Source organism: Anolis sagrei, chromosome 7 (genome assembly GCF_037176765.1).
Source record: "Anolis sagrei isolate rAnoSag1 chromosome 7, rAnoSag1.mat, whole genome shotgun sequence".
NCBI lineage: Eukaryota > Metazoa > Chordata > Lepidosauria > Squamata > Dactyloidae > Anolis > Anolis sagrei.
Genome location: NC_090027.1, coordinates 10,644,210 through 10,660,481, shown reverse-complemented (window position 1 = coordinate 10,660,481; position 16,272 = coordinate 10,644,210). Strand labels below are relative to the sequence as shown.

Sequence of the window (16,272 nt, the reverse complement as noted above, 5' to 3'; positions counted from 1 at the left end):
GGCAAGTTTGCTCTAGATCCATCATCGGAGAGTTTCAGTGTGCTCTCTGGCCGTAGGGTCAACTACAACTCCCAGTATGGTGAGCCACTCCCTTCCAACTCCTCCAGTAGGTTGAGTTAGTCATGGGAGTTCTGTGTGGCAAGTTTGGTCCAGGCCCATCATTGCTGGAAGTCACAGTTTCTCTGGTTGTGGGTGAACTGCAACTCCCAGAAAGGAAGGTCAGTTCCACCCAAACACCTCCAGTAATCACATTTTGGCATATCAGGTATGTGTGCCAAGTTTGATCCAGATCCATCATTGTTTGGAATCACGGTGCTGTCTGGATGTAGGTGATTTGGGTTCACAGAGCTGCCTGGATGTGGGTGAACTACAACTCCTATACATCATGGTGAATTCTTCCCAAACCTCTTGTTCAGTTGCTGATCAATTCCTGTTTGCCACAGGAAAGGGTTAAGGCAGAGACAATGGGTGGGGTCATGCAAATTCCACAGCAATGGAAAGAGTAAGGAACCCTGGGATGTCCAAAACAGAACATCTAGGATAAAATTGTCCCCCAATGGAAGCATTCTTTGGGTGGTGGGCAGTACGGTGTTTGGAGAGGACATTGGCAGGGGTTGGGCTACATGTTCCTGGCGCCCGCTGTAACGTCCTTGGAGGGAAGGCTTTTGGTGACTCTTCAGCACTGTGGGTTATAGTTGTTTGTGGAGGTGGGAGTCTGTGTTAGTGGACACCTCCACCACATACACACATACACATTTGCACTTTTGTTATGTATATAGACATAGATATAGATATAGATATAGATAGATAGATAGACAGATAGATAGATGTAATAATAATAATAATAATAATAATAATAATAATAATAATATTTATTTGATCAGTCATATGACCATTTCAAAATAGAACATGAGTAAAAAAACAAGGCAAAAAGGTGAGGATAGCAGCTGATAGATAGATAGATAGATAGATAGATAGATAGATAGATAGATAGATAGATAGATAGAAGGGATTAATTAGGCCGTTGCCAGAGTCCATACTATTTTTGGAGTCCCAGGTGGTGCAGCGGGTTGAACTGCTGAGCTGCAGAGCTTGCTGACCGAAAGGTCGGCAGTTTGAATCCAGAGAATGGGGTGAGCTCCCGCTGTTAGCTCCAGCTTCTGCCAACCTAGCAATTCAAAAACATGTAAACATGAGTTGATCACTTCGGCAGGAAGATAACAGTGCTCCATGTAGTCATGCCGGCCACATGACCTTAGAAGTGTCTAAGGACAACGCCGGCTCCTCAGCTTAGAAATGAAGATGAGCACCACCCCCTAGAGTCGGACATCACTAGAATTAATGTCAAGGGGAAACCTTTTCCTTTACCTTTACTATATACTGTTTTGGAAGCTGAGTGTAAACAATTTGTCAGTCCTGCGAGGAGCCAAGGTCTGAAACTTGCAGTCAAAGATGGCATTTCCTGAACACGCAAAAAGATTGCTTGATTTCTGTGTGTGTTTGTTTCGTTGTGTTTTGTTCAGCATTTCCATAAGTACGAAGACATAAGCAGAGGCTGGATGGCCATCTGTCAGGGGTGCTTTGAATGCGATTTTCCTGCTTCTTGGCAGTGGGTTGGACTGGATGGCCAATGAGTTTGCTTCCAACTCATGATTCTGTAGGGAACTCCCTTTGAAAGTCGTTATGGGCTATAGTTCACACATTTCACAAGTATTGGCAGAAATACCTGGCCTTTCCTTGTCACCTTTGCATTAATCCAGGATTTCCCCCCTTTTTCCCCATTTCTCCCCCAGATCAGCGACATGGGCTGGGTCGCTGTGGTAGAGCATACTCTGGCCGACGTCCTGTATCATGTCGAAACAGAAGTCGACGGGCGACGGAGCCCACCTTGGGAACCTTGAGAGATGTCAGGAGTATTTTTATTTTTATTTTTATTTTTTACAAAACCAAAACAGTGTCACTGGATGTAAAGTGGAAATAGAATAAATCTGTTTTTTTAATAATAATAAAAAAATCTGGAGTTGTTCAGACTCTCAATTGATTCCTTCTGGCAACATGTGGGGAGGGTCAAAAATTCACTTATTCAGAGAAATTAAGGTAAAGGAAGAAACAGAAATACACTTCCTCCAAAAGGCCCCTTTGCATAAGGAGCAAAGTGTCCACAAAAGGAAGATATCTACTTCTTGGCAGGGGGTTGGAAATATATATATCTATCTATATCTATGTATATATCTCTATCTATCTATCTATATGAGTGAAGGGGGAGCTCTGAGCCAGAGTGAAGGGGGGGGGTCAGGGAACCCATCTTGTCTTCTGTGCTATGCTAATAATATAATGTATTGTAATGTAATATATTGTATATACATATAATATTGTATTATATGTAATATAATACAATATAATACTAATAATAATACCTTGGCGGCCACCTCTCCACCAAAGTCAACATTGACACTGAAATATAACACCGCCTGAGCTCTGTGAGCGCAGCTTTTTTCCGAATGAAGCACAGAGTGTTTTAGGACCGGGACATCTGTAAGAATACCAAGGTGCTTGTTTATAGAGCTATTGTCCTCCCAACCCTGCTATATGCCTGTGAGACGTGGACTGTCTACAGACGTCACATGCAACTCCTGGAACGATTCCATCTGCGTTGCCTCTGGAAAATCCTGCAAATCTCTTGGGAAGACAAGCAGACAAACGTCAGTGTGCTGGAAGAAGCAAAGACCACCAGCATTGAAGCGATGGTCCTCCGCCATCAACTACGCTGGACCGACCACATTGTCTGGATGCCCGACCACCGTCTCCCAAAGCAGTTGCTCTACTCTGAACTCAGGAACGGAAAACAGAATGTTGGTGGACAGGAAAAGAGATTGAAAGATGGGCTCAAAGCCAACCTTAAAAACTCTGGCATAGGCACTGAGAACTGAGAAGCCCAGCCTTTGAGCGCTCCAGCTGGAGGTCAGCTGTTACCAGTAGTGCTGTAGAATTTGAAGAGGGCAAAAGAGAGAAACGTGCCAAGAGGAAGGCGCGCCAAGCCAACCCCGACCGAGACCGCCTTCCACCTGGAAACCGATGTCCTCACTGTGGGAGAAGATGCAGGCCAAGAATAGGGCTCCACAGTCACCTATGGACCCACCGCCAGTACACCGAACTTGGAAGACTATTCTACTCAGACAACGAGGGATCCCCTAAGTATAGTAAAGTAATAATAATACTATAGTATAATTATATATTTTATATTACATGTAATATTACTAATAATATTACAATATAATGGTATAGTACAATATAGTAACATTTAATACTGATATTGTACTACTTGAAAAAGTCGATATTTTAATTGTAAAAAATGCATATGTAATATAATATATTGTGTATACATATAATATTTATAATATTATAATGTAATGCAATATAATAGTAATAATAATATGATATTATAATTATATATTTATATGACATGTAATATTACTAATAATACTACAATATAATGGTATAGTACAATATAGTAACATTTAATACTGATATTGTGCTATGCTAATAATATAATATATTGTATGTATGTATATATTGTAAGCCGCTCTGAGTCCCCTTCGGGGTGAGAAGGGTAGCATATAAATGTCGTAAATAAATAAATAAATAAAATATATAAATAATAAATAAAAGTCTAAGCATGAAGGTTTACTCTTCTTCGTGACCATCTATGTTAAGACTGCTCCTCATCTCCTTGAGGAGACACAACTTTCGTGATCCCACTCCTTTCACTCACCAGCCAGTCTCCAAAAGCAAGGTAACACGACTGTTAAATTACCCCAATAGCTCTGCTGGAAAAATAAACTTAATTTGTGCCCTGCCTCATCTCCCTGGGGGGGCTCAGGGTGGCATGGTTGCGGGAAAGGCTACTACTTAATGGAAAAGTTTATTTATGTATTTATTTATTTCATATACTTGTACCCTGTCCTTATCCCCAAGGTGGGGGACTCCCTGTTTTAAGACAGTTTTCCCCTAAAATTTGTTGTAAAGCAGTGTTTCCCAACCTGGAGGTCGTGACCTGGGGGTTACTTTTCATTAATGCACTTTTTATTTTAAAACTAATTTTGAAATCAATTTACTGTGGTTTTATATGTATTACGGTATGTATTATTTATATGTAATGACATCAAATTGTACCGGATGTAAGCCACCTTCAGCCCCCCCCTGCAGGGTACAAATGTTTGAAATAAATAATAAAATAAACCTAGCGGTTCAAAAACACGCAAATGTGAGTAAATCAATAGGTACCGCTTCCGCGGGAAGGTAACAGCGCTCCATGCAGTCATGCTGGCCACATGACCTTGGAGGTGTCTATGGACAACACCGGCTCTTTGGCCTAGAAATGTAGATGAGCACTAACTCCCAAAGTCGGACACGACTAAACTTAATGTCAAGGAAAAACCTTCACCTTTACCTTTATTATTTCATTATCTTGGAAATACAGTTAACAGGGCGACACCATCACAAGAATATTAACTCTTTTGAGGCAAATGCCGATATTGTGCATGAATGGAAGACAGGAGTGGAACCATAACATTGATCACAGGTTGACCTCTTGCAACACGGAACAACTATGTTTTGGATGTATTTTCAATTCCGTGAACATCAAACCTTATTCTTTCAGGCAAAGACAAAACATAAAGGAGTCTCACACAACATGTTAAATCACTTTGTTCCATTTCTTTTTATTTTCAGAAGTGTAGATTGACAAAAGTTGGAATTGCAAAATCACATCCTTCTGTAACTTAAGATTATTCTCTGCAGTTGTCTGTTGCAAAGACACCTTGGATTGTAAAAACATATATTTTTTGTCACGTAACTTGAAATAAGACTTTACATTGCACGATTTCCAGTGTTTTAACTAAAGCAAATCAAATAGGCAAAGCGGAAGTATTTTGCTTCTGAGATACCTGGCTCTCATAAACATCATAAATGCAATGTAAAAACAACTCTTAATGTTACTGGATTTTTCGAACGTCACAAAAAAGAGTTTTTTTTAGACACAGAGAAAGCATTTGATGACTGGGTTGCTGTGAGTTTTCTGGGCTGTGTGGCCATGTTCCAGAAGCATTCTCTCCTGACATTTAACCCACATATAAATAAATAAAGAGCAACACTCAAACAGGGGAATTCCAGACAAGAAAAAAATCATGGCTCCCAAAAAGGATTCCCTCCAGGCAGGGAGCAGCCAGGCTTTGAAGCTGCAAGTCTATTCACTGCTAACCAAGGTGGACAATTGCAACATTCACACTTGCCTCAAGCAGACAAGAGTTCTTTCTCCCATCTTGGACATTTCACAGATATATAAACTTCACTTGCCTAGTTTCCAGCAGACCTCACAACCTGTGAGGATGCCTGCCATAGATGTGAGTGAAACGTCAGGAGAGAATGCTTCTGGCAATTTCAATTTCCAACAATAAAAATCAGGCAAGGAACAATCTGGACCAGCTTATTACCTCCCAACAAAAGATTCCCCCAGGCAGGAAGCAGCCAAGTGTTGAAGCTGCAAAGCTATTCAATGCAAATCAAAGTGATCAATTGCCTCCAACAGACAAGAGTTCTTTCTCCCACCCTGGACCTTCCACAGATATATAAACCCTACTTGTCTAGTTTTTAACAGACCGCACAACCTCTGAGGATGCCTGTCATAGATGTGGGTGAAATGCCAGGAGAGAATGCTTCTGCAACATGGCCATACAGCTTGGAAAACTCACAGCAACCCAGTGATTCTGGCCATGAAAGCCTTTCATGGAATTACATATTTCAAGTACTAAAGATAATTTGCTTTGTCTTTTGTTGCCTAAATTATACTATATATCAGAGAGTGGAGTGAGCTCCTGTGTGTCAGCTCCAGCTTCTCAAGTGAGGACATGAGAGAAAGCTTCCCACAGGATGGTAACACATCTGGTTTTCCCCCTAAGCAATGTCCTTGCAGACGGCCGATTCTCTCACAACAGAAGCGACTTGCAGTTTCTCAAGTCGTTCCTGACATACACAAGAAAGCTATGAAGGAACTAGGCAAGCTCCTGGAGCATAAATATAAATAGTTGAAGAGTTAAGTTTGGCTGATACATGCCATCATATTTCCCATTTCTACATATTGTTGTGGAAGTTGGACAGTGAAGAAAACTGATAGGGAAAGAAAAAATCAACTCTTGAAATCTGATATCCAAAAGTATTAAATAATTTTCATTATAGTTAAGCATTGTATGGCGAAACCCTTTTCTGTCTGAATAATGTGTCTTTTTGTCTCCACCTTTCCCCCCCAGTTCTCTCCATTCCTTAATCTTTTGAATGCATATTTATTTTGATTGTAAATTGGATGGTTAGTATTAAAAATCAATAAATACATTGAAAAAAATATTAAATAATCCATTGTTTAGCTACAAACACAGGACAACAATAATAAATACATTGATTTTTATAGAAAACTAGGAATAGTGGCATACCTTCAAGGATTCAGGTAGCGTGAAATACTACTAATAATACTGAAATAAATATCAACAGGGAGAAGATGCCAATTCCTCAATTGATTTCCAGGATGAAGGATCAGATTCTCAAGGTGAGTTTACTGGGTTTTGGTTTAAGTCAGGGTTTCTCAACCTGGGGGTCACGAGGGGGTTTCAGAGGGGTCACCAAAGACCACCAGAAAACCTATTTCTGATGGTCTTAGGAACCCTTTTGGCAGAGAAGGCTGAAGATCTCTCCACCTGTGCTTCTCTTCCTTTTTGGAAACAGACGGCGAATCCTCCAACCAAAAGCCCTCCTTCGCTGTGATTGGCAGGACCCTCAGCCAAAGGGAGGGGAGAGCAGGCATGCTTGGTGCATGGCAATGTGCTGCACATGTGCGGGCAAGGGAGAGCGTGCAAGGCTGGAGGGAGGCTCACACCAGCAAGTCCCTTCAAGGCAAGGGGATTCTGTGTGCAAACTCTGGCCCAATTCTATCACTGGTGAGGTTCAGAATGCTCTTTGATTGTAGGTGAACTATAAATCCCAGCAACTACAATTCCCAAATGACAAAATCAATCCCCTCCCAACTCCACCAATATTCAAATTTGGATGTGTTCACGTTTGGGCATATTGAGAATTATTGCCAACTTTGGTCCAGATCCATCATGGTTCGAATCCACAGTGCTCTCTGGATGTAGGTGAACTACAACTCCAAAACTTAACATCAATGCCCACCAAACCCTCCCAGTATTTTCTGTTGGTTATGGGAGTTCTGTGTGCCAAGTTTGGTTCAATTCTATCATTGGTGGGGTTCAGAATGAGCTTCGATTGTAGGTGAACTATAAATCCCAGCAACTACAACTCCAAAATGTCAAGATCTATTTTCCCCAAACTCCACCAGTGTTCATATTTGGGCATATTGAGTATTCATGCCAAGTTTGGATAGTTGGTGGAGTTCAAAATGCTCTTTGGTTGTAGGTGAACTATAAATCCCAGCAACTACAACTCCCAAATATCAAGGTCTATTTTCCTGAAACTCCACCAATGTTCACATTTGTCCATACTGAGTATTCATGCCAAGTTTGGTCCAGATCCATCAATGTTTGAGTCCACAGTGCTCTCAGGATGTAGGTGAACTACAACTCCAAAACTAAAGGTCAATGCCCACCAAACCCAGTATTTTCTATTGGTTCTGGGAGTTCTGTGTGCCAAGTTTGGCCCAATTCTATCACTGGTGGAGTTCAGAATGCTCTTTGATTGTAGGTGAACTATAAATCCCAGCAACTACAACTCCCAAATGACAAAATCACCCCCAACCCCACCAGTATTCAAATTTGGGCATATCAGGTATTTGTGCCAAATTTGGTTCAGTGAATGAGAATACATCCTACAAATCAGATATTTACATTACGATTCATAACAGGATCAAAATTACAGTTATAAAGTAGTAAGGAAAATAATGTTATGGTTGGGGGTCACCATATTAAGGGGTTGCGACATTAGGAAGGTTGAGAAACCCTGGTTTAAGTGGTTGAATTTTGAGCTGCTAGTTGTTGACTTGGGGAACAGACTTTGCTTGGCTTTAAAGTATATCCTTAATGGAAAGGACCAGAAGAGTGGCCTATAAATAAGATATTATTATTATTATTATTATTATTATTATTATTATTATTATTATTTGAAACACAACAAGATGAGTCCTCAGGAGACAAGATCACTCTGCTGGCTGTTGTATTGGATCACACATCGGACACTTCCCAAGTGTCTAGGACTGTGTGATTTATGGGCGAATAATGCATGCAGATCCCTTTAAGGTGGCCTTTTGCAGCTGACAGATGGTAATTTTGTCAGTGCTGATTGTGTTTAAGTGCAGGCCAGGGTCTTGAGGCACTGCACCCAGTATGCAAGGCATAAAGCTATGGTTCCTCACCACCTCCTGAATACCAGATACAAGATGGTGCATCACACAAGTAGATCAGTCAGTAGAATACTGCTTGAATTAGACTAGTGCAGTGTTTCTCAACTTGGGGGTCAGGACCCCTGAGGGGGTTGTGAGGGGGCGTCAGAGGGGTCACCAAAGACCATCAGAAAACACAATATTTTCTGTTGGGCATCAGGGTTCTGTGTGGGAAGTTTGGCCCAATTCTATCATTTTTGGGGTTCAGAATGCTCTTTGATGGTAGGTGAACTATAAATCCCAGCAACTACAACTCCCAAATGTCAAGGTTTGTTTTCCCCAAACTCCACCAGTGCTCACATTTGGGCATATTGAGTATTTGTGCCAAGTTTGGTTCAGATCCATCATTGTTTGAGTCCACAGTACTCTCTGGATGTGGGTGAACTACAACTCCAAAACCCAAGGTCCGTGCTCATCAAATCCTTCCAGTATTTTCTGTTGGTCATGGGAATTCTGAGTTCCAAGTTTGGTTCAATTCCATCATTGGTGGAGTTCAGAATATTCTTTGATTGCAGGTTAACTATAAATCCCAGCAACTAGACCTCCCAAATGATAAAAATCAATCCAGCCCCCGACCCCATCAGTATTCAAATCTGGACATGTCAGGTATTTGTGCCAAATTTGGTCCAGTGAATGAAAATACATTCTGAATATCAGATATTTACATTACATTTTAAACAGAGGCCGGATGGCCATCTGCCAGGGGTGCTTTGAATGCAATATTCCTGCTTTTTGGCAGGGGGTTGGACTAGATGGCCCATAAGGTCTCTTCCAACTCTATGATTCTATAATTCATAGCAGTAGCCAAAATTACAGTTACGAAGTAGCAACGAAAATAATTTTATGGTTGGGGGTCACCACAAAATGGGGGGCTGTATTAAGGGGTCACGGCATTAAGAAGGTTGAGAACCACTGGACTAGTGATTCCCAACCTTTTTTTTTTTTTTTTTTTTTTTGACCAGGGAACACTCTCCAACATGAGAATTCCCATGACCAACAGAAAATACTGGAAGGATTTGATGAGCACGGACCTTGGGTTTTGGAGTTGTAGTTCACCCACATCCAGAGAGTACTGTGGACTCAAACAATGATGGATCTGAACCAAACTTGGCAAAAATACTCAATGTGCCCAAATGTGAACACTGGTGGAGTTTGGGGAAAATTGACCTTGACATTTGGGAGTTGTAGTTGCTGTGATTTATAGTTCACCTACAATCAAAGAGCATTCTGAACCCCAACAATGATAGAATTGGGCCAAACTTCCCATAACCAACAGAAAATACTGTGTTTTCTGATGGTCTTTGGTGACCCCCTGGTTTGGTTATTTGGGGTTCATGGGGTTCCTAGGGGTACTGATTCAGAAAATCACGTTGGATAGACCACATCAGCTCTAGTTTTGGATGCAGAATATATGCCATCTAGTAATCATCATCTGCTCATTCACAGAAAACCATATTTAATCATCTAGCACTGATGTGGTCTATCCAAGGCAGTTTTCTGAATCAGCAACCCAAATAACCTCAGTAACAGTTCCAAAAACAGTTAACGTGGGGCGGACCATATTTTAGTTCTTGCGGAACACAGATTGGGAATCACTGAATTAGTCTGAACAAGCAACTACACTCAGTATATCTACTGCTCAATTGTCTGTACACACTTCTCAGTATGTACTTCAAGAAGCCTACAAGCAACCTGGCCCCATCAGAAAATATCATTGTGCCATGTTCCTAGAGCAGTGGGCTCCACTTGCTCCAGAAAGATGCCAACATGACTGGTTTTGGAGTCTGAAGTCGTCATCCGGAAGAAGCGGGAGGTGAAAAGGTTCGACTTGCTTCAACAGGATACAGCCTGTGCGGAGGCGGAATTGCTGGTCAAATGTTTGCGAAGATGGTTAGCAAAATCCACCTGCGTCTGGGAAAGGACTTGGTTGATTATCGTCTTCGGCAGCCATCCCTGGAATCAAAAGGACAAGAAGTTGTGTTAAATGACAAATCTGTATGTCGTATGGACAGTGTTAAGTCAACTGAGCTCCTAGGATATTTAACAAGACCTGCTATATTATCAAAACTGTTGCCACCTGACATCCGCTGGGAAGTGGCAGCCAATAGTGAAAGGACCAAGGCAGCGACATCTCCAGCCCATCCCCTGTTTGGGTATCAGCCAGCACGTCAACGACTTAAATCAAGAAATAGTTTTCTATGATCTACAGAGACACTCGCTGGAACACCTCAGCAAGCGAGAGTCCAAAAGTGGCAGGCTCAAACCCAGAACCTCAATCCGTGGGTGATACCAGATGAGAGACTCCCTCCTGGGCACACAGAAGACGGGGCGACTTGGAAGGCGCTGAACAGACTGCGCTCTGGCACCACAAGATGCAGAGCCAATCTTAAGAAATGGGGCTACAAAGTTGAATCCACGACATGCGAGTGCGGAGAAGAGCAAACCACTGACCACCTGCTGCAATGCAACCTGAGCCCTGCCACATGCACAATGGAGGACCTTCTTGCGGCAACACCAGAGGCACTCCAAGGGGCCAGATACTGGTCAAAGGACATTTAATCAACTACGAAGTCTGCAAAATTTGTGCTTTTTTTCTTTCTCTGTTTGTTTGTTGTGTTCTGTTAGAAATGTAATACAATGGTATGGTTGCTGATGACACAATAAATAAATAAATCACAACTGTTATCAGTTCCAATATTCCTGATTCTTGGCAGGGGGTTGGACTGGATGGCCCATGAGGTCTCTTCCAACTCTTTGATTCTATGATTCTATGACACCAGAGTGCAAACTGGACAGGACCTCTGTACCTTGCACTGTTTGTGTAGAAGAGAGAGTTTCAGCAGGTATTCCATGTCACCTGGTTGTGTGACAACGAACATCTGTGAAATTTCCCTCTTCTATATAACTATACCACCACCACCACCCCCAGTGGTGCAGCAGGTTAAACTGCTGAACTGCTGAACTTGCAGACCAAAAGGTTGGCAGTTCAAATTCAGTGAGCGGGGTGAGCTCCCACTGTTAGCTCCAGCTTCTGCCAACTTAGCAGTTCGAAAACATGAAAATGTGATTAGATCAATAGGTACCATGGGAAGGTAAAGGCATTCCATGCAGTCATGCTGGCCACATGACCTTGGAGGTGTCTACGGACAACACCGGCTCTTCAGTTTAGAAACGGAGATGAGCACCATCCCCCAGAGTAGGACTCAACTAGACTTAATGTCAGGGAAAACTTTTATCTTTTCCCTATATAACTCTATCGAAGTCTTCTATGGGAAACCCATCAGGATGTGGTCTGTGCCATAGCTGGTCAATTTCCATGTGTTCTCTTAAAATGAGCATTTGTGCCTGGCATGTATGTTGTTTCAATTGGGCAGAGCTTTCAACTCAGGTTCCAATCGGATTTCACTATATTGTTCATTCTGACAAAACAAAAACATTTTGGAATAGTTGTACTGCAATAGTTGTACTGCAACACTCTGACAATGGGCCTGACACTTGGAATCCTTTTTTTGTGGGTCTGTAAGATGCAACTTGAGAAACTGCAAGTTGCCTCTGGTGTGAGAGAATTGGCTGTCTGCAAGAACATTGCCCATGGGAACACTCAGGTGTTTTGATGTTTTGCCATCCTTGTGGGAGGCTTCTCTCATGTCCCCGCATGGGGAGCTGGAGCTGACAAAGGGAGCTCACCCACGCTTTACACAGGAAAAAGGAATGAAACTGACATTTCTAGTGCTTGTAGAACATCTGCATAAATATTGTCACAGTGGCGGAATGGGTTAAACCCTTGTGCTGGCAGGACTGCTGACCAAAAGGTCAACTGTTTGAATCTGGGGAGTGGGGTGAGCTCCCATCTGTCAGCTCCAGTTTCTGACATGAAAGAAGTCTCCCACAGGATGGGAAAACATCCAGGCATCTCCTGGGTAACGTCCTTGCAGACGGCCAATTCTCTCACACCAGAAGCGACTTACACAAAAAAAAAATCTTGTTAACTAGTCGTAACTACATAATAATACACGAGACAGAGGTGGCCACAATCTGTTTTGTTTTCTAGTTTTCAACCCTTGATATGTGTCTGTTTGCACATGGTTTTTTCCCATAGCGCTATGAAAATATCCTCAGCAGGTTGCATCAGCAAAGAGATGACCACACAAAAGCTGGCTGGGAAATCTCTCAGATAAAACCTGTTTATGTAGTGATTTATCCATTTCCTCCATGGTGGTTACCTTCAAGTCAATGCTGAGAAGCCAGGTCAGTTTGGTCTGGTAGGGATCTCCAGCGAGTGGCCGAAGGACCATACACGTGGGACCATTTTCGCCTCTGTAGGAGAATGGGAGAGCATCATGTCAGTACAGTATATCAAGTGCATTCCCATTGCAAGCGTTTCCAAAAAAATCCATATATTAGGATAACTTGTATAGAATTGTGAAGTGGCATCTTCAAACAAAAAGCCTTGGGTTAAATTGCTACCTTAAGTTAGTATTTCAACTCATTTGTTTACTGTTGTCCCATGTTTAGTGCCAATCTTAGGTACATGTTTACACCATCTATGATCTGAGGCTTTTAACAGGAGCTACTAGGAATTGAAAGAGAACGAAAGACTCTAAAGCAGTGCTTCTCAACCCTCCTAATGCCATGACCCCTTAATCCAGTTCCTCATGTTGTGTTGACCTCCAACCATAACATTATTTTCATTGCTAATTCATAATTAGGAAGAACTTCTTGACCGTAAGCACTGTTCAACAGTGGAACTATCTGCCTCAGAGTGTGGTGGAAGCTCCTCCTTTGGAAGCTTTTAAACCAGTGGTTCTCAACCTTCCTAATGCTGCGACCCCTTAATATAGTTTCTCATGTTGTGGTGACCCCCAACCATAACATTATTTTCATTGCTACTTCATAATTAGGAAGAACTTCTTGACCATAAATGCTGTTCAACAGTGGAACTCTCTGCCTCAGAGTGTGGTGGAAGCTCCTCTTTTGGATGTTTTTAAACCAGTGGTTCTCAACCTTCCTAATGCTGCGACCCCTTAATATAGTTTCTCATGTTGTGGTGACACCCAACCATAACATTATTTTCATTGCTACTTCATAATTAGGAAGAACTTCTTGACCATAAATGCTGTTCAACAGTGGAACTCTCTGCCTCGGAGTGTGGTGGAAGTTCCGCCTTTGGATGTCTTTAAACCAGTGGTTCTCAACCTTCCTAATGCCGTGATCCCTTAATATAGTTCCCCATGTTGTGGTGACCCCCAACCATAACATTATTTTTGTTGCTACTTCATAATTAGGAAGAACTTCTTGACCGTAAGCACTGTTCAACAGTGGAACTCTCTGCCTCAGATTGTGGTGGAAGCGCCTCCTTTGGATGTTTTTAAACCAGTGGTTCTCAACCTTCCTAATGCCGCGACCCCTTAATATAGTTCTTCATGTTGTGGTGACCCCCAACCATAACATTATTTTCATTGCTATTTCATAATTAGGGAAACCTTCTTGACCGTAAGCACAGTTCAACAATGGAACTCTCCGCCTCGGAACGTGGTGGAAGCTCCTCCTTTGGATGATTTTAAACCACTGGTTCTCAATCTTCCTAATGCTGCGACCCCTTAATTAGTTCCCATGTTGTGGTGACCCCCAATCATAAAATTATTTTTGTTGCTACTTCATAACTGTAATTTTGCTACTGTTATGAAACGTAATGTAAATAGCTGATATGCACGACATATTTTCATTCACTGAATGAAATTTGACACAAATACCCGATACGCCCAAATTTGAATACTGGTGGGGTTGGGGGGTTGATTTTGTCATTTGGGAGTTGTAGTTGCTGAGATTTATAGTTCACCTATAATCAAAGAGAATTCTGAACTCCACCAACAATGGAATTGAACCAAACTTGGCACATAGAACTCCCATAACGAACAGAAAATACTGGAAGGGTTTGGTGGACGTTGACCTTGAGTTTTGGTGTTGTAGTTCACCTACATCCAAAGGCACTGTGAACTCAAACAATGATGGATTATGGACCAACTTGGCACGAATACTCAAAATGTCCAACTGTGAACACTGGTAGAGCTTGGGGAAAATAGACCTTGACATTTGGGAGTTGTAATTGCTGGGATTTATAATTCACCTACAATCAAAGAGCATTCTGAACCCCACCAACGATAGAATTGGGCCAAACCTCCCAACTTGGCACTCCCAAGACCAACAGAAAATACTAGAAGGGTTTGGTGGGCATTGACCTTGAGTTTTGGAGTTGTAGTTCACCTACATCCAAAGGCACTGTGGACTCAAGCAATGATAGATCTGGACCAAACTTGGTGTGGATACTCAATATACCCAAATGTGAACACTGATGGAGTTTTGGGGAAAATAGACCTTGACATTTGGGAGTTGTAGTTACTGGGATTTATAGTTCACCTACAATCAAAGAGCATTCTGAACCCCACCAACGATAGAATTGGGCCAAACTTCCCACACAGAATCCCCATGACTAACAGAAAATACTGTGTTTTCTGATGATCTTTGGTGACCCCTCTGACACCCCCTCGCGACATCCACAGGGCTCCCGACCCCCAGATTGAGAAATGCTATTTTAAGACAAATTTTAGGGGGAAACCCTTCCATTAAGTGGTGGCCTTTCCTGCACCCCTTCCTCCCCGAGAAAATGCTGCTAGAACACAGCCATACAGCCTGGAAACTACGCAACACTCCAGTGTTTCTGGATGTGAAAGTCTTTGATAATACAATGGGTTTAGAGCAAGTATGGGCAAATTTTGGCCCTCCAAGTGTCTTGGACTTCAACTCCCACAATTCCGGCTGTTAGGAATGGTGGGAGCTGAAGTCCAAAACACCTGGAGGGCCAAAGTTTGCCCATGCCTGCTTTAGAGTTGTTCAAGTGCTCTTTACCTGATGACGCCTTTTTGCTCAGGCATTGCCGCATACTTGGTGGACATGCCAGCAAGAACACATGTGGAGCCCCGTCTCTGGGCGCAGCGCACGCTCACGAAGTCCCGCGGGCCGACTATGTTACCGGGAGTTGGAGCTGAAGTTTCATGCGTGATCACAGTATCCTTCCCAATTTTCTGCAGAATCTATGGAAAATGTTCCAGAAATAGGCAGATTGATATTATCTCTTGATGGGTCAATTCCTTTCCTCTTTGGCAACTTTGTGCCATTCAACTTATCCACAGGACATACCAAAATCCATAATGTTCGTCCCCAAACCTACCCTCGCCTTATATAGGAGCATATACAATATTAGTAGTAGTATTTATTTATTTCGGTCATTTCTACCCCGCCTTTCTCACCCCCTAGGGGGGACTCAAGGCGGCTTACATCTGGCACAATTCGATGCCCACAATTACAATAAAATGCAATAGCAATAACACAATAGATTAAAAACAGACAATTAATACAGTACAATACAACACAATACAATATCAACTAAAACCGCTCTATAGCCCGCGTTCATCGTGTTCTAAAATCCGTCAATCCATTTAGCATTGCCATAGTCCTTTCCAACTCTAGTCATCATTACCATGTTACCCTGCCAGACTACCCAAATGCCTGGTCCCATATCCATGTCTTCAGCTTTCTTCTGAAGGAGAGGAGGGATGTTGACGACCTAATTTCCCCAGGGAGTGAATTCCACAGGCGAGGGGCCACCACTGAGAAGGCCCTGTCTCTCTTCCCCACCAGCCTCACTTGTGATAAGGGTGGGGCCGAGAGCAGGGCCTCCCCAGAAGATCTTAAACACCATGGTGGGACATAGAAGGAGATACGTTCGGACAAGTACACTGGGTTTTAAAGGGGTTTTAAAGGTCAAAACC

At 42.4% G+C, this 16,272-nt stretch overlaps 2 protein-coding genes across 3 annotated transcripts in view; one reads left to right on the top strand and one right to left on the bottom strand.

Moving 5' to 3' along the window:
• Window positions 1-2,024, top strand: part of ASH2L (ASH2 like, histone lysine methyltransferase complex subunit) — a 40,776-nt gene extending 38,752 nt beyond the window's left edge. For both annotated transcript variants that reach the window (XM_060787229.2, XM_060787228.2), the window contains one exon: window positions 1,794-2,024. In XM_060787229.2, coding sequence (XP_060643212.1) covers window positions 1,794-1,901 — 108 coding nt within the window. In that variant the 3' untranslated portion in view covers window positions 1,902-2,024. The remainder of the gene's footprint in view (window positions 1-1,793) is intronic.
• An 8,042-nt stretch (window positions 2,025-10,066) lies between these two features.
• The window catches only part of STAR (steroidogenic acute regulatory protein), an 18,299-nt gene continuing 12,093 nt past the window's right edge, over window positions 10,067-16,272 (bottom strand). The window contains exons 5-7 of the mRNA XM_060787639.2: window positions 15,350-15,534; window positions 12,667-12,760; window positions 10,067-10,396 (exon numbers count right to left, since the gene is read on the bottom strand). Coding sequence (XP_060643622.2) covers window positions 10,277-10,396; window positions 12,667-12,760; window positions 15,350-15,534 — 399 coding nt within the window. The 3' untranslated portion in view covers window positions 10,067-10,276. The remainder of the gene's footprint in view (window positions 10,397-12,666; window positions 12,761-15,349; window positions 15,535-16,272) is intronic.